The following is a 24,898-nucleotide window of genomic DNA, read 5'->3' on the forward strand; positions in this document are numbered from 1 at the left end:
CTTCAACTCCAAGAGAGGAGGAAGGGGGGCACATGTGAACCCCAAGAAGATACAAGCATCAGAAATACAATTTAAGTAATGTATGCCTTCTGAGGCTTGGGGATCTGCTTAGAATCGCATGCTTTCCATAGACTAGCGAGCAGTACCTGAAGAAGGTGGTGGAATGTTTGAAAGTAAAGCAGTAAAAAGATGTCTTAGCACTGCTTGTCTCACTTGGGAATCTCCTTTCGAATGTGTATCCAGACAGTCATGTTGTGTGAAAGAATATATAGAACTCCAAGAAGCTGCTTTGCAAATGGCATCTAAAGGGACATTTGCAATAAAGGCTAAAGTAGCTCCTGTGCCACGTGTGGAATGTGCCCTGGGCGTGAAAGGCAGAGTTTTGTTTGAGAGAAAAGCAAATCTAAATGAATTTGACTATCCATCTTGAAACAGCTGGCTTTGAGACATGATCCAATTCTCTTCCAGTAGCTATGGACACAAAGAATTGATCAATGCTTTTTATTGGCTTTGTATTGTAAAGGCAATATACATTACAGCCCTTCTAACATCTAGTGTATGAAGGCTCTTTTCTGCTGAATTGGCAGGGTTTTGGAAAAAAGCTGGAAATTCTAAGGACTGATTGACATTGAACTTTGAAATACATTAAGGAGACCAACGTGGATCGCCAGATTGCTACCGCTAGTAAAGAGAAGCGCGGAGTCCTAGGACTCCCAATATGGTGCTGCTTGTTTTTAGGCTACAACGGTAGTCCAGGAAGATATTGCGAGCACACACTGCCCTTCTCTTTACTGGCGGTAGCAATCTGGCAACCACCGAGGGAGCGGGAGGGGTACCTTTTTGAAAACCCGGCTGAATTAGGAGTGGTGATTTCCTGAACAGATCGCAGTAGATGGAATACCTAACATAACGAGTCGGACTGACTTGGACTTTGTCCGTATGAAGCATTTTTTGAAATCAGAAACTTCGGTTCCTTCCGTCCTGGAATAAAATTGAAAGACTTTGGATATACTTTAAAGCCCAATGAGGGAGTAATTAGATTGCAGCAGCAGCCTCTTTGGGCATACCGCTTAAAATCCGGGTTCAGAAGGACGCTGACAAGTTTCTTTATAAGGTTCAACCAAGAATTTATATTTCTGATTAATGCCTCCTCCTGATTTATTGAGGCTACGGGCTTCCCGGAGGACTCTAGCCACATTCTGGAGAAGTAACGCCATTTAGAAAAATTAGGACTTCAATCACGAGAAGTGATCATTTCTATTGGAATTATCGACAATGTGACACACCTCTTGAAGAATGTCCCACAACAAGTTTTTGAGCACAGCAAAATGTTGAGCTTGAAGGGCTAGTGTTAGCAGACCTGTTTGTGTATAGATACAAATTAAATTTGTTTACAACTAGAATATCAAAAGACTGATGTTCTATAATTAACAGGGATTAGTTGATACTCAGTCCCCTATGAATGTAAGGGATTCTCTTTTGTCACGAAGACTTATGAATGTGTGTTTTAGTATAATTTCTTTCATTTTATTATTATTTTTTTTTAAATTGTTTTGCACGTTAACATTTGTTGTATTTTTATATTTGATTCTTAATAAATTGTTTATATTTTTTGTAATTTTCAATCTATGGTCTTACTGTTGAAAATGTATATCTACATCTCCCAGTAATTTTGAAGACTGATCTTCTGCATTGGCTCAAAGCAGCAACCCATGAGTTGTGTTAAGCGCAACATTTAAATCGCTTCCGGGAGTTGTATTAGAAATAGGCGACTGTCATCTTTTAAAACGCTCCATGAAAACCTTCACTACTGGCCCCTTTTACTAAGAAACTTTAGTTTGAGAGGTGGTGTATGCAGAGTGGACTTCGTTAAAGACCAAACCTGAATCGAACAGGTAAATTAAAGAACGATGTGTTAAAGAGAACAATCAATTCGGTTGATGTTTCGAGCTTCGCACCACATAACAAATCACATCCATTTATTGAAATAGCAATGTCTGGTATTAAGTTTGCAAGCTTCTTTAAGGATGTCCATACATCTTTGTGGTACGTTTAAATTACCAATCTCTATGCCATAAGGAGCCATGCTACCAAGTTCAGTGTTGGAGGGCACTGATGGGATCTATATGATCACTGCAACTGTCATAATTGAAAATGCCGACTTGTGTTTTTTTTAAACCCCCCTTTACACCACATATATATATATATATATATGTGGGTGGAGACCCCCCCCGCATTCCCACATTTTAATATATATATATATATATACACACACACACACACACATATATATATATATATATATATATATATATATATATATATATATATATATATATATATGGGATACATTGCTCACCGTAATCGTATTTCTGATGCTTGTATCTGCTTAGATTCACATGCTGTGCATAGGCCGACATCTAGTGGAAGCTGCGGAGTATTACAGTTTGTTTTTCGAAGTCGAAAAATGGGCGTCGACACAGGGCGTGCCAGTAATACTATCCCTAGTGTGACGTCCCCTGTACCCATGATCCCTCACGCGTCTAGGATCCCCAGATTGTGTTTTTCCTGACATGAGGTAGCATGAGGAGTAGCGTGAGTACAGATAGTCCAAGCAGATAGACAGAAAGGTAAGACTACAAGCAACCATGCGCCTTCTCTCGGAGGGGAGGAAGGGTGGGTCGCATGTGAATCTAAGCAGATACAAGCATCAGAAATACGATTACGGTGAGTAATGTATCCCTTCTGAGGCTTGTGGAATCTGCTTAGATCACATGCTGTGCATAGATTAGCGAGCAGTACCAGAAGAAGGAGGTGGGATGTGAGAAGGGTCATGAGCAAACAGGTGTCTTAGAACCGCTTGTCCCACTTGTGTATCTGCCTTGGAATGAGTGTCAATGCAGTAATGCTGAGTAAAAGTGTGAATAGAGCTCCAAGTAGCTGCTTTGCAAATGGTGTCAAGGGGAACATTTGCAATGAAAGCCAGAGTGGCCCCAATGCCTCTGGTAGAGTGGGCCCTTGGCGTAAAAGGCAGAGTTTTTTCAGAAAGAGAGTAACACAGCTGTATACAGTTGATAATCCACCTTGAGATAGCGCCCTTAGAGACGCGATCCCCCTCTCTGCCTGTAGCTACGGAGACAAACAGTTGATCTGTTTTCCTTAGCGGTCTGGTTTTATTTACATAGTATAAGACCGCCCTACGCACATCTAGGGTGTGTAGTTTCACCTCAGCTGAGCTTTGTGGGTTTTGGAAGAAAGCCGGAAGCTCGATGGACTGGTTTACATGGAACTTGGATATGAATTTTGGTGAGAATCTAGGGTGTGTGCGTAAAACCAGTTTGTCCTTGTGGATAGTAAAGAAAGGATCTTGCACTGACAGAGCCTGAATTTCACTGACCCTTCTTATGGAGGTAATGGCTACTAAGAAGGCCGTTTTATAAGTCAGGTGTTTGAGACTACTTTTATGCATGGGTTCGAAGGGGGGCCCCATGAGCTTAGATAGCACCACATTGAGATCCCATCCTGGCGGTGGGTTCGAGATAGGAGGGTGAAGTCTCTTTACTCCTTCCATGAAGGCTTTAACCACTGGTACTTTCCACCACGAAACCTTGTTATGGGATGTGGTGTAGGCTGAGAGGGCTGCCAGGTGTACCTTCAGAGAGTTAAAAACCAACCCTGCATCCAGCAGGTGGAGCATGTATGTTACAACGTTGGAAGGAGTGCAATCAACCGGGTTGATTTGTTTACACTGGCACCAGATAACGAATCTTTTCCACTTGTCAAAGTAACAGTGCCTTGTATTTGGTTTCCTAGACTCTTTTAGAATGTCCATACACCTCTGTGGTAATTTGAGATGTCCAAACTCTATGACTTCAGGAGCCATGCTGCTAGGTTCATAGAGTTGGGTTCCTGATGCACTGTTTGACCTTGTTGCTGGGACAGAAGGTTGTACCAGGCTGGGAGTCTGATGGGCTCGCATACCGCCATCCTGCGTAGGTGTGGAAACCATGGTTGTCTCGCCCACATGGGAGCAACTAGGATGAGCGTCATCGATTCCTTGTTCATCTTGTACACCACCTTCCTGATGAGAGGAGTTGGTGGGAAAGCGTATGCAAACATCCCTGACCAGTTCATCCACAGGGCATTCCCCTGGGAGTCCGGTTGTGGGAACCTGGATGCAAATCCTGGGCATTGTTTGTTTTCGCTTGTGGCGAATAGGTCTATAGTGGGGAAACCCCACTGAGAGAAGAGATCTTCTACTACGTCTCTGTGAAGGACCCATTCGTGTTCTTCTGGGAGGGAGTCTCTGCTTAGAGCATCCGCTAGGGAATTGAGCTCCCCTGGAACATGTTGCGATGACAGGAAGATGTTCCGTCTGAGTGCCCATCTCCATATTTTCTGGGCAAGCTTGGACAGATTTGGCGAACGAGTCCCTCCTTGCTTGTTCAGATAGAACATGGCTGTCGTGCTGTCCGTCCTGATCTGCACCGACAAGTTTAGTAGATGGGGCTCGAACGCCTGCAGCGCTCGGAATACTGCCAGAAGCTCTAGCAGATTGATGTGGTTCTTGGCTACTGAGTGAGACCAGAGACCCTGAGCTGTGTGGTGGAGATGGTGAGCTCCCCACCCCGTCAGGCATGCATCTGTAGTTACCACTGCCTGTACTTCGGGATCGTAAAAGGGTTTCCCCTTTGCGAGATTCTCTCTTGTCCACCAGTGTAGGTTCTGTACAAGTGTTGGCGAAACGACCACTAGATCGTCCCACTGACCACTTGCCTGAGACCACTGTTTCGCCAACCATTCCTGCATGGGACGCATGCGCAGACGCGCGTGGGGGACCAGGTAAATGCATGACGCCATCATGCCGAGTAACCGCATAGCTTTGCGTACTGTTATCTGTTGACCTGACTGATAATGCGGAATTTGCAGAAGTATGTTCCGAATTCTCTCTTCCGAAGGGAAGGTCAATCCTTTCTGAGTATCTAGGATAGCTCCTAGAAACTGTTTTGAGGTGCTTGGCACCAGACTTGACTTTTTCTCGTTGATGGAGAAGCCTAATTCGTGGAGGAGGTCGATGGTCCTCTGAATGTTTGACCTGCAGATTCCTGGGGTTTCCCCCGTTATGAGCCAGTCGTCCAGATAAGGGTACACTGGGATTGCCTCCCTGCGTAGGTGTGCAGCTGCCACCGCCAGTACCTTGGTGAATACCCTTGGTGCAGAAGCTATCCCGAAGGGCAGTACCTTGAATTGGTAGTGGTGACTGTCCACCTTGAAGCGCAAGTATTTTCTGTGCGCCGGGAGCATGGAAATATGAAAATAGGCATCTTTCATATCCAAGGTTGCCATGTAATCCCCCTTTTTTAGGAGTGGGATTACCTCTTGTAGTGTGGTCATACGGAATTTTTGTGGCTTGACATACTTGTTGGCAGGCCGTAAGTCTAAAACTGGGCGCATTGTTAAATCTTTCTTTGGCACAAGGAAGTAAGTTGAATAGATACCCTTGTTTACCTGGTGTCCCGGGACGAGTTCTATTGCGTCCTTTTCTAGCAGAATGGCGATCTCCTCGAGGAGGATCTTCTGATGTTGTAAAGAGTGGACTTTTTGTCTTGGAGGATGGTTTAGGGGACGTTGCAGTAGTTCTATGCAGTACCCATTGGATACTGTTGACAGCACCCATCTGTCGGAAGTTATCCCTTCCCATGCCTGGGTGAAACTTGATATTCGTCCCCCTACTGGGGTTGCATGGGAAGGGACCCTGAACTGAGCGTCACTGCTTTGGTGGAGGCGTGCCTCCTCCTTTACTGGGGCTGCCTCTGCCTCTACCACGTCCTCTTTTACTACCCCTACCATACGCCTGGGTAGACTGTTGTGAGCTGGTGTTCCACTGTGTACCCTGGGTGTGGGAGTAGCTATTTCCTCTATTGGAATTTTGGCCGCGGGGGCGACGAAAATTGCCATTCCCTCTTTGGTTAGGTGGTTTGGTAGTTAACTGGCCAAGGGATTTGAGGGTGTCGAATTCTTCCTTAGCGTTTTTTAGAGCGTCCTCGACTGCCTTCCCAAACAGGAGATCACTTTCCACTGGTTTGTCTAAGAGCGCAGCTTGTGTTTCTGCTTTGAATCCCGACTGCCTCAACCAAGCATGCCTTTTGATGACAGTCCCCTCTGCTATAAGTCTACCCGCATTGTCAGCGGCGTCCAGAGTTGCTTTTACAATGCAGCCTGACACGTTCCTTCCTTCCGCACAAATGCGAGCTAGCTGGCTTTTAAGGGGTTCGGGAGCAGAGTCTATTAGTGCTGCCACTTCTTCCCACTGGTGACAGTTGTAGCTAGCCAACAGTGTGGTGGAATTCGCGATTCTGGCTTGGTAGGCTGCCGTGGAAGCTACTTTCCTGCCAAAACCATAAAGTTTTTTACTTTCTTTGTCGTGGGGAAGCCTCAGAGGAAGATAATGGTGTACCAGCTCTTTTGCGGGTGTTGGTTACTACTAGAGAGTCTGGCTTAAGTTGACCTCTAATATATAGGGGGTCCGACTGGGCTGCTTTAAACAGCTTCTCCACTCTCGGATTTACAGGTCTTGTCAGGTTTGGGTTGACAAGGGATGGTGCTATTCTGCGTTGAACAGATTTTAGGATGGGAATGGTCTGGGCTACTGGCTTCCTTTCCCCTATTAGTTCTTCCGCAAAGTCCCTTTCTTCCTGGACACCTTGTGTGTCTATATGGAAGTGGTTAGCTGCCCGAAAGAGCAGTTCATTCAGGAGGGGCTGATTATCTATTGGGGAGTCAGACACTGGGGCTTCCCTTTCGACTGGTGAGTCCATTCTGAAAATATCTGGGCTATTTTCTGGCTCATCCTCGTCTTCGTCTTCGCCGTAATAATCTGATCCTGCAGGATCTTCTGGCGTGTCAATTTCCTGACCTTCTATAAGGGAAGAGTTTTCTTGGTCTGTAGGGAAGAGGTAAGAATAGGGTTGGACCTCGATGGGGTCTAAAGGCCTAAATGGTGTCTCGACCCGGGGTCTTTTATTTGAGGGGATAGGGTCCCTTGACCCTGAGGGAGAATGTTCCTGAGGGTTTAAAGCTAGGAGTTGTTCAGGGTGTCTTTCGAAAAAATTCGCCAAGGAAGACATCCTTGACATAACTCTGTCAATGTCCTCGCATGACCAGAGTTTTGAGCTTGGGGTGACCTTGCTGGGACTTTCTATGGATTGGCCCTGAGAAGACTTGGTCAGTTCTTTTGTAGTGGAGGACTGCAAGGGTTGTTTCCTTTGCTGTTTACCCCCTTCCCCGTGGGTGGAAGTGTGTTTCCCCTTTCCCTTATCTTTCGACGCCTGGCGTCGAGGATCGGAGGTGGAATCCCTGTCTTTCGAACTAGCCTTCGAAACTGGCCCCTCTTTACTCCCAAGTAATGTACCCTTTTCCTGGGGTGCAGTCTGGGGGTGGAAGTCGTGTTCGTCTCCGGACGATTGATCTTCCGGGATATTAATGGTCGAGGCACTCTGTGCAAGTGTGGAGGCTTGCCTGACGTCGTGCGGCGACCTCGACCGGGACCGCCCAGAGGACGTCCTTTCGGACCGCTCCTTCTGTGCCTCTTTCCGAGGTTTCGACGACGTCGAATCTCGGGTGGATTTTTTGTGTTTAGCGTGTGTATGTGTAACGCTTTTGTCGCCGGGGGACTTCCCCATAGTCGCCGGGACGGACGACCTTCCGAGGCCGGGGACGTGCGTTCGGCTGTCCTTCGACGCCTTGGTGCCCTCGCCGTCCGAAAGTTCGGCGTCGCTGCCGTCGCTGAAGGTACCCTCCGCCTCCATAGCTGCTAGCTTGGCGTGGTGGGCCCAACGCTTGGTGGAGCGGTCCTTAAGAGTTTTTGCCTTAAACCTGCTACAGGCCCTGCAACCCGTCTCGGGGTGGTCTCTGGGTAGGCAAAGGTTGCACGTAGCGTGCTTATCTACCCAAGGGTATTTCTTATTACACTTGGGGCAAAACTGAAAGGGCGTACCCTCCATACGCGCCTGTGGGCAGCGGGCAAGTGTATGTAGGTAATAAGGTGTCGAGTGTGGAAGTGTACCACCCCCACTCTCCCTACTTGTAGGGCCGAGGCCAGCGGCCCAGGCCCGAGCCGAGGCGGAAGCCTCAAGGCCCAATCCGTCGGGTATTCGACGTTGATCTCCTCCCCGGTTCGCGTCGAGATGTTGATCGACGAAAGTTTGGCCAAACGGGGCAAATTAGAATTAGTTTAGAGTGAAAATATGGCAAAGCCAGGGAACTCCGATGAAGTGCTTCCGACCAGAATGGCGGAAAAAAACAATCTGGGGATCCTAGACGCGTGAGGGATCATGGGTACAGGGGACGTCACACTAGGGATAGTATTACTGGCACGCCCTGTGTCGACGCCCATTTTTCGACTTCGAAAAACAAACTGTAATACTCCGCAGCTTCCACTAGATGTCGGCCTATGCACAGCATGTGATCTAAGCAGATTCCACAAGCCTCAGAAATATATATATATATAGTGTAGGGGGGTCCTAAAAAAAATGCATGTCAGCATTTTCGGCCGTCGTAATTGTGAGGGCGACATTTTGGGCCATTACCCACCGATATGCAGTCCCTTGATGTTGGGTCAGCATGTTTGGGCATGGAACTTTCACTGGTGAGCAAAAGGACATTTTGAGCAGGTGTGAGAACCATGGTGGACGTTCCCACATTAGAGCCATCAAACTGACTGACTTGTTCCTGGTGCATCTTATGGTTGATCTTGTTCATGGGCAGTTCTGGGGAGGGGAATGCATACAAAAATCTCCCTGACCAGCTCATCCACATGGCGTTCCCCCTTGACCCCTGTTTGGAGGGTACCTGGATGCGTAGTTTGGGCATTGTGCGTTGTTCTGGGTTGCAAACAGATCCATGTCTGGTTCTCCCCAGTTTGGAAATGGGTCATGTAGAATGTCTTTGTGGAACTGCCATTCGTGTTCTAACAGAAGTTGCAAGTCCCTGCTTAATACATCGGCTAGACAGTTGTAGGAATGTGTGTTGAGGTAGTAGGAATATGTGTTTCTGTGCCCAATTCCATATGTTCTTCGCTAGTTTGGACAGATCTGGAGAATGCGTTCCGCCTTGCTCGTTTATGTAAAACATGGCTGTAGCATTGACTGTTAGGACTAGGACTGTTTTGCCCTGAAGTTGATATTGAAAAGCTCAAAGCGCTTTGAACACTGCCAACATCTCTAAAAGGTTGATGTGCTTCTTTGCTAGTGACTGACCATTTGTTGTGGGCAGTGAGATGGAGAAGATGTGCTCCCCATCCTGACAGTGAAGTGTCTGTAGTCAGAGTGGCCTTTCCAGCAGGGTGAATGGTTTTCCCTGCAGAAGGTTCTCCATTGGCTCCCAGTGGCGGCAAGGATCCAGTTCAAGACCCTCTACATTGACCACAATGCCTTCTGGGACCGCAATACCTCCAACTCCCTCTCAGAAATATCTTCCTACTCAAGCTCTTTGCTCGTCCACCTCCAACTCCTTGAGGATCAGTTGCTTCTCCAAGCAATGAGTTGGGGGCAGATCTCTATCTTCAGCCGGCGCCTCCCTATGGAACAGGCTCTCTGCCACTCTGAAACTTGAGCAGAACCATCTACGGTTCCGGAAGCACCTCAAGACCTTACTCTTTGCTTCTGCCTTCTCTCTTCCTCTCCCCTGCTGACCTCCTGTCGGATACTGCACTGGTCACCTGGCTACCCTCTGAACTCTGGCCCAGGTCCCTGCCTGTCCAGTTGCACATGCGCACAGCCTCCTGGCATCCCCTGCACTGTGGTTGGTATCAGTAACTCTACAGTCCCCTTCCTGCACTTATTAGACACCTGTTGTCTGCACAACACATACACTTGCTACCTGTTGGCTGCACTACTTGTTGTATTGTTCCATGACCTGCACTTGCACATCCTCCCCCACCAAACCTCTGGCACTTCTCCCCTCCCCACTCCCCTGCCCGATCTCAATGTCACTAGGCCTAGTAAGATCGTTTTTTGTCCTCTCTCTCTTCCCCCTCCCTTGCCTCATTGCGCCTTGAAACACTTGTGTATAGGCGAGTTGTAAATGCCAGATCATATCCTTTGTCCACCACTGCAGAGTGTGAAAAAGTTCAGCAAAATTACCACTAGATCGTCCCACTGACTGTGCTTGCGACCATTGTTTCACCAGCCACTCTTGCACAAGATGTATGTGCAGCCGAGCGCGAGGCAATAGATAAATGCAGGAAGCCATCATTCCTATAAGGCACATGGCCTTTTGTACAGTTATCTGACAACCATTTACATAAAGTGGAATTTGAAAAAGCATATCTTGTACCCTCACGGAGGGGAAGACTAAGGTGTCTTGTTCAGATTTGAGCACCAAGCAACTGATTTTCTTGACCTGGCACAAGACTATTCTCGTTGATTGAGAAGCCTAGTTTGAAAAGTAGGTTGATTGTCTCTTGGGTATTTTAGGTTAACACACAAGGTGTCTCTCCTGCAATTTGCCAGTCGTCTAGATAAGGGTACACTGGAATGGACTGTCTTCGCAGGTGGGTAACTGCTACTGCGAAGACTTGTGAATAATCTTGGCGCTGAGGATATGCCAAAGGGAAGCAACATGAACTTTTAATGAGTCGTTCCGACTTTGAACCCGAGACATTTTCTGTGCGCTGGCAACATTTAGCTATGTATGTAGACAACCTTCATAACTAATGTTGCCATGTAACCCACCCATTTTAAGAGAGGGATTACTCCTGAAGCGTCATTCAAAACCTTTGCAGCTTCACATATGTGTTTGCTGGACGAAGGTCTAGCACAGGGCGCATAGTTAAATCCTTTTTTGGGGACAAGGAAGTATGTTGAATAAATACCCTTGTTTACCTCATGAGGAGGGACCAGTTCCATTGCTGCTTTTAGAAGAGTTTGAATCTTGTCTTGTAGATTTCACTGGTGTTCTTGTGACATTTACTGTTTCGGTGGACGGTAATGAGGTCTTGTGAGGAACTGTATACTGTGCCCCTCGGACACAGTGGAAAGTACCCACTTGTCTGTACCCACTTGTCTGAAGTGATTCCCTCCCATGCGTGGGTCAAGTGTGAGATACTACCCCCCTAATGGGGAAACATGGGGGTGGGGCGTTAGAATGTCACTGTTTTTGGGCAGTGGAGCCTTTAGCGGCTGTTGCCCAAGAGCGACCTCTACCTCATCTGAAGCCCCTTTTATAGGTGGATTGAAAGGGGGTTGGCTGTGCAGTGTTTGAATAGCATAGGGATGTAGAACCTTGGTTAAAGGCAGATTGAGCTGCATGTGGATACGGTTGTCTTCGAAAAAACCTGTGTGTTAACACCCAGATGAACATAGGGTTTGTTTGAAATTTGGCCCAAGGATTTTAGAGTTTCATCCTCTTTTTTAGCAGTTTCCAAGGCATCATCCACCACTTTCCAAACAGGTTGGCCTCATGGGCATATTAAGTAGCCTTTCCAAGCAGGTTGGCCTCATGGGCATATTAAGTAAGGCTGCTTGAGTCACCAGCCTCCCCGCCCCCCATTACCTGAGCCCACAGGCATCCCGCGCCACATGGGACACCCCAGCCCCCCCCCCCCCCCATCAGCCAAGCCCGCAGGCAGCCCCCGACATGTGGGACAATCCCAGCCCCCCCCCCAATCACCCAATCACCCAAGCCCACAGGTAGCCCTCGCCAGATGGGACACCCATCACCACAGCCGCAGGCATCCCCTGCCACATGGGACACCTCCAGCCCCCATCACCACAGCCCGCAGACATCCCCCGCCACTTGGGACACCCCAGGCCACATCACCCAAGCCTGCAGGCATCCCCCGCCACAAGAACAGCAGTAGAGTTGGAGTCTGGCTCTGGCTTTCTGGAGACGAGGCCGTTGGAGCTTTGTCAGAGTAACATGTTTGGCTCGAGCCTTCATTTGCATGCCCACCTCTGGGATCTAGTAGTGGGAATCACTGAAAAGCCAGAAACGGTCAATTGTTTCCCAGAACAGGAGCCCAACATTCATTTTACAACTATGGATGGTTTGGAAGACATTTGTATAGTTAGGCAAACAAATTCTTGCCTCACCGCACCAATGGGCTCCTTCTGCACACTAAATACATTTTTTAAAAACACAACACCAGCTGCTGCTGCTGCCCCTTACCTCTGCAGGCATATGCATCAACATCACTGCTGCAATAGGAGCCTGGGCCTGGCAATATCCTTCATCTGGACGATAAAGTGTGTAGGCTTTAAGCACCCGGAACAGATCCTGCTGCCTACAAAACCAACACAGAACAGATGAAGAAATTAAACATCCCAATGTGAATTAATCATAATCTGGCACCCTCCATTAAATGAATTACCAATTAACTCCCACTTTTAGGGTTTACCTCCCTCACAAAAGTTAATCTATCCACATATCCTTCAGGTATACCAAGACATTTTCCCCTTACCGCATAAGAAAACCAAAATATGAATTTCTCCTCCTTTGGAAAACACCAGATTCATCTCACCTCCCACCCATTACTTACACCCCAAAATGACCCTCTCTTTCCTCCATCATTTAGGGGCACTCCCAATGTTAAGACATCCATTTACCCTTTAGGAACATAACCCACTCCTCTCTCAAGCGATACCCGATGGAAATGGGTATTCCTTAATGGGGTGTGATATTGAACAAGTTCCTGTAACCCCTGGACACAATTTAGGGCTGTTAGGCGGGTATGGTGTGGCAATGTTTATTTGTAAAGCGCCTATACACAAGCAAGTGTTTCAAAGCGCTCAAGGAGGGAGGGCACAAGGGGAAAAAAAACACAATCATTCAGAGCCATTGAATTTCTGAACAATACAAATCTGCACAGGAAAAGTAAGTGCATATAGAACAATAAATAGTGTAGATAATAGCAAATAGGTCTACCAACAAATCTGCAGTTTTTCCAAGTGCATTGAGGCGCCACCATGCAAGGAGGGGGGACAATGTAAGTCAGCTAGACGAATCTTCAAGGCATGGTATGTTCAGATCATGCAAGTGCACGGACGGTACGGGAGGGCGGGAGGGGGAGGGGTGGCGGGGACAAGTGCAGGGGGCAGGGCCCAAGTATGCCCAGTCAGTAAGAAGCTGGGATAAGTGCTGTGAGGGACCATTCTCATGGGTCATTGAAAAAGTCAGTAGCGATGAGGCAAGTACAAAGCCCAGAGGCAAGTGTGAGAGGACTGGCGAGGGTGCCAGGGACCTGTGGGACTCTGAGGTACACCCGGCAGCCAGTCAGCATGCTCTGCGGAAAACGAGGGATACGGCAGAGAGAGAGGTTAGCAGGGTAGAGTGAGCGAGAAGGAGGCAGAGAAGAGGAATGTCTTAAGGAGTTTACAGAACCTAAGGAGATCAGGCTCAAGATCGAGGGCAGCAGGGAGGCTATTCCACAGTGAGGCTTCCTGCTGAGGATAACAATATCCCACCAAATCTCTGCTTGGAGAACCGGCTCACTCGCAGAAGGTTGGAGGTAGATGAGCAGAGGGCTCGGGAAGGACAGCATTTAGGTAGGCATTGTTGCAGATAGGTAGGTCCCAGACCCCAGAAAGCCTTGTGCAAAATGCAGAGCCATTGGAGGGAATTCAGCGCAGGAGAGATGCAGTCCATGGGCATGAGGCCAAGGATAAGTCTTGCGGTTCTGTTCTGGATGAGTTGCATAGGGCGCAAAGCAGAGGCAGGTAGGTTGAGAAAGAGGCTGTTGCAGTAGTCCAGCCTTGAGAGAACCAGTGCTCTGGAGACAGTGAGCAGCTGGGGGAAGGTGAGAAAAAGAGGAGTACCTCTGAGAAGGTGCAGCTGGTAGTTGCGATGTTATAGAGATGTCTTGGATGTGAGTGGAGAAGGAGAGAGGAGTCAAAGATGACCCCAAGGTTTTTGCCTTGCAGGTGGGTCCGGGTGCAGGGCCAAGGGAGGCCGGCCAGAGTGTGAGTGGGAAAGCGGGAGCAGGAGTCCCAATGCGAACAATCTGTTTTACTGGCGTTGAGGCAGAGGTTGTTTGCAGCACACCATTATTGAATTGCAGACAGTCAAATATGAGTGAGGTAGAGGAGGTGGCTGAGGGTAGCCTGAATAAATTTGCATAACACTAAGTTAGAGGTGAAAGTAGCAATCACACGTGCCAGGGCAGCCATGTAGAAGTTGGACAACCAGGGGGATAGGTTAGAACCCTGGGGAACGCCACAGGTTGAAAGAGTGATAGTAGAGTGAAAGGACACAAGTTCCACCTGGGATGGGTGGTCGGAAAGGAAGGACATTCGCCATGCCAGAGCCTGACCTGTGATTCCCAAAGTGTCACAGAGACATGCGATCAGGCCAGTTTGTCAGAGGGTCTGCCTGACAAATTCCATTTCCGCTCAGCTGCCCTACACTTGGGTTTAAGGGCAGCCAGATCAAAGTCGTAAGAGTTGCACTTTTTGGAAGGTTTCAGTCAGACCCTCAAGACAGGGGCAAGAGTTTCAAGGGTGTTAGAGATGGAGAGATTGAAGTTAGCAAGGGCTGTGTCATGGTGGGAGTCAGTCGTAGGAATGGGAGGCGGAGAGTAGAGGGAGGCAAAGGCAGCCACTGAAGCGGCCCCGACATAGCAGCTCTGCCCAGCTGCTAGCAGTCTCTGGAGGTGCTCCCCAGGCGACGCCCAGCGTCACTTGGATTCAGGCTACAGGGGGCCACTCGAGTCAGCAACCCCCGAGGTAAGTCACTCTCCTTTCTTTTCTAAGTGTCCTTTTCAACTGTCTCTTTTCAAACCCTTCAGGATTATTTCCCTCTTCACTGCCCAGCCCATTCTTGGGCAGGGGAGTTATTTTCGATTGTTCTTTTCTTTTTCGGCTCTTCTTAATATTTCATCCAGCCCCATGATGGGCTGGATGGTTTAGTACACAATAAAACATACAGATAAATAAACACAAACTATACAACACTTTCATAAAAAAGCCTTTTGTTACACTGGTGTCTGCATCCTTTCTGGGTGTGTCATGGTGCGTGCTCCGAAACCCCAGGAACTGTTGGGCCCACCCCAGTCCCTGTCACCCAGAAGGACTTGTCAGGCCCCAAGGGAATGCCCCAGAGCCTCATGGACTGAGTCCTGGCACCGTTGGCGCCAGGCTCATGAAATGGGCTGAATTTATGGAACTACTTAATCTGCCTAGTGAGGCAGAGACTTTCTGTATAACCAGGGTGTGGCAGAGGGACTACTCTTCCTGAGAGACGGGGTGTGGTAAAGGGACTACTTTACCTGGAACTACTTGCAAGGCTATTTAAACCACACCCTGCAGGCAGAACACGCTTCGCGCTATTCTGCACTCCTGCAGCGTAACGCTCACCGTGTCTGCTCTGTCCTCGAGTTTCTACAGTCACGCCCGTCTGAGATTTCCATCCATCGGTGCCTAGAAGGAGAAAAGGAGAAGAACGGGTGTTACTACAGCGACAAAGGCCTTACCTGCAATTCAGTCCATCGGTCTCGTCTCCAGCGGGTCTTCTGACCGCCGCCCCTGTTGGGAAAGGACTTCCGTGCAGGCATCCAATACTCACCCGGGATTCTGCATTCCTCCGGGTTACTTCGGATCGGTTCTTCCATTCTTCATCTTGGGGCCACGCCTGCAAAAAGGGAACAGAAAACAGCAGGTTAGTTGCGCACTATACAAAAAACAAACTATTTTTCAGCCATCCAGCGCCACTCATCCGCGCCAATACTCACCTGGAGGCAACCAGTTCAACATCCTAGGAGAGTCGATTCTTCTTCTAAACTTCCGTACGAAACCGCGTCTGCAAGAAAGACAAAACACGTTTAAACCTTGGGAAAATAAGACTTTGAGCACCTATGCCAAGCTGTCATTGGGATAGACACTTACCTGATTAAACCAAGCATTCCCAAAACACAGCAACAACCGCTCAGGAACAGTGAAGTAACTGTGCCCAGAGAAAGACTGAGCCTACTGCGTCCCTGCTGAAGGTCAAGCAGGACGGAGAGCCAACCTCACCAAACTCAAAGGTGAGCAGGAGAGGAGTCGGGCATCAGGAGGTTGCAGGAAGTGGGACCAATCCAACCCACTCATTAGCTAACATCTTGTTTCAACATTGCAGTCCAACGCCTCCAAGGGAGATAACAGGGGAGAGGAAACCATCATACCATCAAAACTAAGCCGGTACAGATATCTGTCATACGACTACGTGCTAGGCCCCCGTGGAGACCAGGTGAGCGTGACAGGGTGTTCCCTCAGAGCGCCAGCATGTAGCCTCACTAGCCAGGCTACCAGCAGGTCCAGTAACTGGACCAGTATCAGCCACCCGGCATGGATGGCTCGGTCATGCTGGCATGATGTTGGACTACAGAGCAAAATTCTGAGTGGAGCTTTTTCCAGTCTGCAGCAGGCAAAAGTGTGAGCAGCTGGGGTATCCTCATGTCATGAGCAGTGGAAGAAGGGAAACAATGTGTGCCAGGTGGCAAGCATATCCCCAAGATGAGTGTGCCCTCTCGCCCTCCCCTCCCCTCCCCGTGTCACTTACAAACTGGGTTGTGAATGAGCCACCATGACCAAAGGGCAGAGGACAAGAGTGGGCACAGCAAGGGGAAAACAAATCAAATCAAGCTAGCGGGCATCACCCTTAGTCATGGCTCATGCCTCAGGAAAGCCTCCTCGCATTAGTTTTTGATATTCAGCCCACTGCATGGCGCTCATGAGTTTGACCACAGTGGCTCTGCTCCAGGGTGCACATACGAGTAACTTGGCAGAGCTAAACTGAAAGACTTCATAGGGCACTTGACTACCATACACGGATCACTGATCCAATCCACACACAAACTAAGCCCCAAATAGCAATTAAACAGCCCTCCCAAAAAACACAAAAAACTGTAGAACTCTACACCTCTCCTGCGGTACCCGAGTGCAATGTGATAGGAGCCTAAAAGCCAGGAGGACTGGCTGAGCAAGTCACTGCCTTGGCAGCTCAAGATGTCTGGTCTCTCTTCTGGGTAATACATAGGACTGCTGTGCAATTGCATGATTATTTTATGTTATGCAATTGTTATTCTATCGTCCCAAAGAAGAGAACACAATCCATTCCCAAGACACCAAACGTACAATAAGCTATTGGAATTAACTGCTGGTTTTCAGTTTAGGAAACCAGTGTTACTTTGTAGCTAACATTTCTGAGCTCTTGAATTTTGAAACTTATTAGTTTACAAAGAAAAGCAAAAGAAATAGAGGATCATACATATGTTTTTGTATGCAGCTTGCCTGCTTAAGGACCATTCTGATACATCTGGCAGAAATTGTACTTTGCAATGGAAATGGCCCTACTGCTCATTGCTAATTTCTGGATAGTCTACTACAGGGCATACATCATTTTCCAGAGCAAACAAAATATTGATGCGTCTCCTGGAGAGCCCTGTCCTATTAAGGGCTCCGTTTAGTTTGGGCTAAGTGCCATCCACAAGCCAAAACTATTATATTGGAGTACAGCTGGGGGGGGGGGGAGATGACCTGTGAGGGACACAGACTGCGGGTGTTGGTTTCTTACTCACCCCATTGATGGCCCATGGCAATGCTAATGCCTATAGCCATTCCCACCTACTACCTGCCCCGTCCTAAACACATCCTCCTGGGATCTCTCTGAGCTCGCTCAGTCAAACAGTAATTTCAAATCTTAGCCTGCCAGTGTTTTTTCTAAGCAGTGTGAAAAACCTGAAGGTGTCTCTCTGACTAGTCCCCCGGGGTCTGTCATCCAGGTGGCCAGGAAACCCCCATTGCCATTGGATCCATTCCTGGGGCTGGACCAGGATGGTGGTCCTCGGGGAGTGGAAGTGGGACAACGACGGGTGAGACGCAGTATCCCCCTTCTCATGACAACTTTTCTCCAACCTTCCATGTAGGATACACACTTTACCCCCCCAACCCCTTTCTGACGCAAACAGTTTCGCAAATTACAAATGACGAAGGACTAACACTCGAGCTAGTTACCTGACATGTGCCAACACCAGGGTCAGGCAATTGACCAGAACCACACACACCTGACGGCCCTTTCCCTTCCCCACAGGGATAAAAGGTGTAGCACAAGAGCTCAAAACGAGCAAGGCAGACCGTACGACGAGGCAGCCAACTCATGGCACATCAAGAGGAGGAGAAAGACGGTGCTTACCAAGAGGGTGACAAGGAGAGAAGCAACCTTGCCCTTTCTGACCAAGGCCTGTGAAACCTCTGCAGAAGGAATTGTAAGACCACGCACAATAGCCAGCGTGTGTTGCAGCAGATGTCAACGGCACACAAGATCCTCCTCCGCTGATAACCAAGCCGGGGAAGGCCGCTTGTCTCTGTGGTACCAACCTTGACTCCAAAGAGAAAGAAAGCCAAGCGGTCCATCACAGCCAGTGAGTCGAGGGGAAGAGTCTATAAGAAACCAAATTATGTTGAAGTAGCAAATTTGGGGGGGGCGTGGCTAACCGCCATGTGAGAAGGACGCAACTTGAATGTGCTCCGCCGATCCGACCAACATAAGCTGCTTTATAATAATATCCAGAAGCCACTGAAGCCCGTATTTCACTGTATTGGCTGCAGATGTCACCTAGCAGCTCTACGCTTCTTCCCAAGAACTAGAGTGCCCTGCGTGGACCTGTCCACCCCGTGAGACCACATCACTAACTCGCGCCAAAAATGGCAGCTCCCTACTATAGCTGCACAGCAACCCGGGGGCCGACACTACGCGGCAGCTCCGGCCCAGCGCTTGCAGACCGGACCGGAGACCAGCAACATACACGGGAGCCTGGGACAGCGCGGCCCCCGCTCCATACTATGAGAGGCTGAGGAGCTCCCGTGACCCGAACCAGCTGGAAGACTACGCATCCCTGTACGCGGACGAGGAGGAGAGCGACGCTGTAACCGACCTGCGGAGCACAGAACCCACAGAGGTACGCGAGCACCTGGGAAGCCGCTGCCCCATATAACCCTTGCATATAACCCCATACCTGAGCAGACCCCTCCCCCCCGCCCGCGCCAAGCACCCCCTCTATTTTGCGGGGACAGGCGGGAGAAAAAAGAAAAGCGGATGGTCCCGAAATAAAGGCGCAAAGAGGCGCACACACCACCTAAAGAAAACGCCCAGTAGCGAGCGCTGGCAGGGTGACCCACATCCTGGCCCCTGAGCCCTAACGCCCTGAAGAGCCCCAACGCACCTCAGACCACCCAGTGGAGAACATCTCCCTCTCCTCCACAGACAGGGAGTGCAAGGCAAGGCAGAAAGAGAAGGGGGGACAAATCAAACACTGAAAGCCCACAAGATCTGCACCCCCGGACCCACAGAAAAAGACTCCTCCGCTGTCTATACAAGAATTACGCCCACTAGATGCAACACCAAGAGACCACAACAAACAGCAACGGCGCGTGCGGCGGACAGTGTCGCCTCGCACCCCTGCCACCCCCCAACCAAAGCAAGCTCACATCAGGGACGACGGAATCCCTGCGCCAAGACGTACTTGAAGCGTGCTAGGTCTAAGCAAGGCCAAACAACCTTGGACACTTTCACGGCCGGAGGGCCTGCTGAGCCTGAGAGCACAAATGAGACGTCCACAGGACCGCTGCCAGATCCCCTTGAAGCAGAGGTTGAACCCAGCAACACCCAGATCCTGGAGGCCATCAGAACGTTCCAATCAGCAATGGAAAACAAAATTGACGCAGTGGCCATTGACATGGGCCTACTGCGCCAAGATGTACGCTCCCTGGCCTGCAGGACTGACACACTGGAAGTCCAGGTCCGAGAAAAAACAGAGGCAAAAACTCAGCTGTCAAAAGAAGTCGATGAGCTGCAGCAAAGAGTAAAAAAACCTGGAGGAGAGAGCAGAGGAGGCAGAAGAGAGGGCACGCCTGAATAATATCCGACTTCTGGGCCTGCCGGAAGGTATTGAGGGATCCGACCCCACGACCTACGTGGAGAACCTCCTGCTACAAGAAATAGGGGCCGGAAAACTCTTGCAGGGCTTCACCATCGAAAGGGCCCACCGATCTCTTACTAAGAAACCCCCTCCTGGCACCCCGCCCAGACCAATGATAGCGAAAGTACTCAACTACAGGGACTGAGAGACCATACTAGCCTTCTCGCGATCAGGTGGGCAGATCCAGAGACTATGCAAAAATAGCCAAACAACCCGGATTACACCTTCCAGATTGAAATGAAGAGGGCACAATTCATACACTCCAAAGCCAGACTGAAAAAAGCCGGACTATGCTACATGCTTCTTCATCCCTCCAGACTAAAGGTAATACGCAATAACAAGGCCTACCTGTTCGACACCCCGGCAGAAGCCAGCGACTCGATGGACAGGGAGCAGATCCCAGCCATCGACATTGGGAAACGGAAGCCGTGCTGAGCCCCATACCATTGGAACAGCAAACAGGCCCACGGACCCTCATTGGCTGCTCAACGCAGTGGCCAAGCACGACACAGCTGGAAAGATTCCTCATAAGGAGATACCGAACATAACCACTCTTCTACCCCCAGAAGCTTTTTTTGGGTACAGATACCCGCCCGTAGGGCATCAGGAGACCTATGCACGGTCAAGTGGAGCGGAAATGGGATAGTCACAACGGGGGAGACCCCGCTGGACTGGTTTTATGTTTGGGGAGTTTAAACTTATCGGGGGAGGGGAATTGGGAGTTGGCACTAAATTTTTGAGCCGAAATGGGGAAACACCAAGACCACACCCAAGTACCACACACAGCCTACCTGAAGCTCGGCCTCAAGCGACGCTAAGCATGAACACTCGGAGACCCATCACCCATGGCTGAAAAAATAAAGATCATGACATGGAATGTCAGAGGCATGAACAGCTTTGTTAAACAGCACCGCATCCACGCTCATCTAAAAAGATGCAAGGTTGGCATAGCCTTGCTCCAAGAAACCAACCTAAACACAAATAATATGGAAGCAATAGCCAAGACCTGGCGCAAAACCCTAATAGGGTCCTCTTACTCCTCCTATGCCAGAGGGGTCCTGATCTGGATCGACCCGACCATTCCCCTCAAGCTAATAGGCACCAAGACAGAAAACGAGGGCAGAAAGGCACTAGCACATGGCACCATAGAAGGAAAAGAAATGTGCTTAATCAGTACCTACGCACCCAACCATGATGCAACAGTTTTTTTTCGCTCCCTATACTCCTGACTTGGCCCTCGCAGAGAAAGCACCATGATATGGGGAGGAGACCACAACTGCACCCTAGACCCCCTAATGGACAGGTCTGACAAAAGACACACCCTCCCATCCCCCCAGCCAAGATATTAGCCTCACTATCACAACAACTCTTACTTCGAGATGTGTGGAGAGAACATCGCGACCAACAGGATTTTTCCTTTTACTCCCCTCTGCACGCTGTCCACACCAGACTAGACTAGATATTTGTCAGTGAGGAACAACAGGCCGTGTTTGGTGATGCACAGTACCTGCCTAGAGTACTGTCGGACCACTCTCCGTTAGTAGTTTCCTGGGAGGTTTTCCCACCTAAGCCCCCGTTACCTACCTGGAGGCTAAGGGCTGAGGCCCTGCTCGATATATCCTTCCGGGAGCACATGAGATAGCACTGAGGAATACTGGCAGACGAACCTAAATAGTGTCAGGCACATAAGTACTACATGGGAGGCATATAAGGTGGTCATGAGGGGGGGGAAATGATCGCGGCGGCGGGAGGCGCACTGAGATCTATCACAACCTCATTAGAACGCGCCGAAAGAGAGCTGGGCGTACTGGAAGGAAGGGCTGATACATCCCCGGAACATCTGCTAAGGGTGACGCAGCTCAGACAAACCTGCCCAAAACATTGGGAGACCCTGGGGAAGCTTATCCATGCCAAATACGTCAAGAGAACCCATGGCCTGGGGGACAAACCCGGAAAACTCAACCTGGCTCTATAAGAGAGAAACCCCCTGGACGCCCATCTGTCATATAGGCAAACCAGACGGCACCACCGTACACACCCAAAACGAAATCAGCGGAGTTTTTTTCCAAGTTCTACCAAAACCTCTACTCTGACACCACGTCCCCAACTGATAATGATATAGATTATGTCCTTGACATCATTAGGCTACCCAAACTAGATAAACAGATGGCGGAAGCCCTTGATGATCCCATCACCCCTGACGAAGTATTAGTAACAATCAGATCCCTACCGTCCGGAAAATCCCCGGGCACCGACGGCCTCCCAGGTGAGTTCTACAAATCATACGAGGAGACCCCGGCCCCCTTACTGGCCCAATTGTTCAACGAGGCTTACAAAAGTGACACCCTCCCTGACACCATGAGGGAAGCAGTCATTATTCCCCTCCTAAAACCTGGGAAAGATGGCCTGGAATGCAGCTCATATAGGCCCCTCTCTATGTTACATGTGGACAACAAGATCTTATCAGCCCTATTAGCGAATAGACTGCGTAGAGTAGTTCCCCTACTGATCCACCGAGACCAAACGCGCTATGTACCGTGGCGCTCCATCACCGAGAATCTGCGCAGGCTCCACCATGTTATATATAGCACCGAAAACAGGGCACAGAAATACGGAGTGGCGTTCCTTGACGCAAGCAAGGCCTTCGATTCTGTGAACTGGAAATGGCTATATGCCACCATGGTGAAAATGGGGATCGGACCCGGGTTTTTGAAATGGACCCAACTAATATACACTAATCCAACCTCCAGGGTACGCACAAACAAAACATATTCCAACAAACGGGCCCTCCAGAGGGGCACCCGCCAGGGATGTCCACTGTCCCCCAGGTTATACATCATCGCCACTGAACCTGTAGAGGCCTACCTAAGACAAGAATACGGGGGCATTTAGATTGATGGCATCACCCACCTTATCTCCATGTACGCCGACGATACACTATTATACACTATATACGACCCAGAACACCTCCTGCCATACATTGTAGAAACCCTGGACGGATTCCACAGGTAGACCGGGATCCAGATTAACAGGGACAAGTCCTGCTTCTATCCTCTAGCCGCCCTACACAACATCGAGACCAGACCCCTCACCCCACTGGCCCTGCAATGGCAGACGACTTCCTTCAAATACCTGGGTGTTACCATACACCGTAACCCCAGTACCGAATACATCCTCAATACGGTAAGAGGCAAAGACGCCCTCGCAAAATCGATGGGCTTCTGGAGCAAACTGCCGCTTTCCGTAGCCCGAAGGGCCGGCCTCCTCAAGATGGTGGCACTCCCCCGCCTGCTACACAACTTCATTAATGTCCCTTTTAACATTCCTCCTTCATTCTTCAGAGAAATAAACTCTGCAGAGGGTTCTTTTGGCAGGGAGGCAGACATAGGGTGGCACTGGAGACATTACAGAGACCCTACGAAAAGGGAGGCATGAAAGTCCCCAACTTTGAACTATATTACTTGGTGAGCCAACTGAGGCATGTGGTGAAATGGATGGCTGACGAGCCCACAACAGACACCTTACTCTTGCAACCGGCCATGCCCCGACTGCTGCTCAGAGATTTACTATGGGTACAGGCGAGTGTGCTACATAACAGCCCATACCTAGTCAGACTAGGGACCCAGCTATGGAGGCGTGCAGCAGGACAGTGGGGATGGCAGATCCGTACTCTCCTCCAATCCCCATAGCAGCAATTATGGTGAACAGTCCCTGGGGCCAAAGAGAAACACGCACCCACTGGGAGCCCTGCAGCGTAGCCACACTGGGGGATCTGACACAGGATCAGGAGATCCTAACGTTCACGGTACTCAGCGAAGTCACAGGACTACCCCCAGGACAGTTCTTGCTCCATCGGGCAGTGATGCAGACAATGAAGAACAGATGGCCCGACACCACCAGCCAGATAACGGAGCACGAGACCATCGAAACAATGCTGGACACAGCCGAAGGGGGGCATGAATCCTCACGCCTGCACGAAGCACTAATGGAGGGAATGACCAGAAACTAACTCAAGTGTAGGGCAAAGTGGGAAAACGAATTGGGCCTAGAATTTGCAGGCAAAGAATGGGGGAAATTAACTCACTATCACAAAAAGTTTTTCAGGAACGCCCGCTTACAATTTATACAGCTTTACATCACGAATAGAGCATACCTCACGCCAGAAGCCATATCAAAGTTCAGGGGTGCTGGAACCCAGGCATGCCCTAAATGCAGCGAACTAAAGGCAGGTATGACCCACATGTTCTGGGGCTGCCCAATGATAAACAAGTTACTTTCTTACCTGGTAACGTTCTTTCGATGGGATGGTCCGACGACGTATTCCATATCTATGACATGTAATCAGCACAGCTGTGATGATTACATGTCATAGATATGGAATACGTCGGAGGACCCAATCCCCTCGAAACAAGGTTTTTGGGCACAGACTGCGGCAAGAGTGGCAGGTGTGGGCATAGAACTGGAAGTGCATACACCAGGGCCTGTATCTTGGGCAGATACAAACGCAGTAGTAAAAACAAACCACTGAACAAACTCAAAGACCCAATATACATTACAGTAAAAAGAAGCATTGCCATGGGTTGGAAGAGCCCCAGAAACCCAAGCGAAGCACAACGGTGGGGGGGCTCTCACGAGATGGATAACAGCTGAAACCGGAGCATGGGAAACCGCGATACAGGAACAGAGACCGACACCAGCACAGACCTGCACGAATGGATAGCGCCAACGGTGCCATTGCTACATCCGAATGAATCAGGCGCCACCTCGGAAGCAGAGAACATCCCAAGTTTGGATGCTGGCACAACGAGGACCGACGGGCACACAGTGGAGGGTTAGGAGGGAAATTAAGACATGTTAATTACGAATATTGCACTGAGAATGCTATAAGCTTGTTACTAAATGTTAAAACCAATAAAGAAATTTTAAAAAAATGTTGAAGTAGCAAAT

The 24,898-nt window shown here is 49.3% G+C and overlaps 1 protein-coding gene across 1 annotated transcript in view; it reads right to left on the minus strand.

Annotated features, from left to right (window-relative positions):
• Positions 1–24,898, minus strand: part of TBC1D10A (TBC1 domain family member 10A) — a 621,584-nt gene that overhangs the window by 148,809 nt on the left and 447,877 nt on the right. Inside the window, exon 5 of the mRNA XM_069619305.1 lies at positions 12,169–12,283. Within this exon, the coding sequence (XP_069475406.1) occupies positions 12,169–12,283 (115 nt within the window). The remainder of the gene's footprint in view (positions 1–12,168; positions 12,284–24,898) is intronic.

The sequence above is a fragment of the Ambystoma mexicanum genome, chromosome 10, assembly GCF_040938575.1.
Source record: "Ambystoma mexicanum isolate Mex_15411 chromosome 10, UKY_AmexF1_1, whole genome shotgun sequence".
NCBI lineage: Eukaryota > Metazoa > Chordata > Amphibia > Caudata > Ambystomatidae > Ambystoma > Ambystoma mexicanum.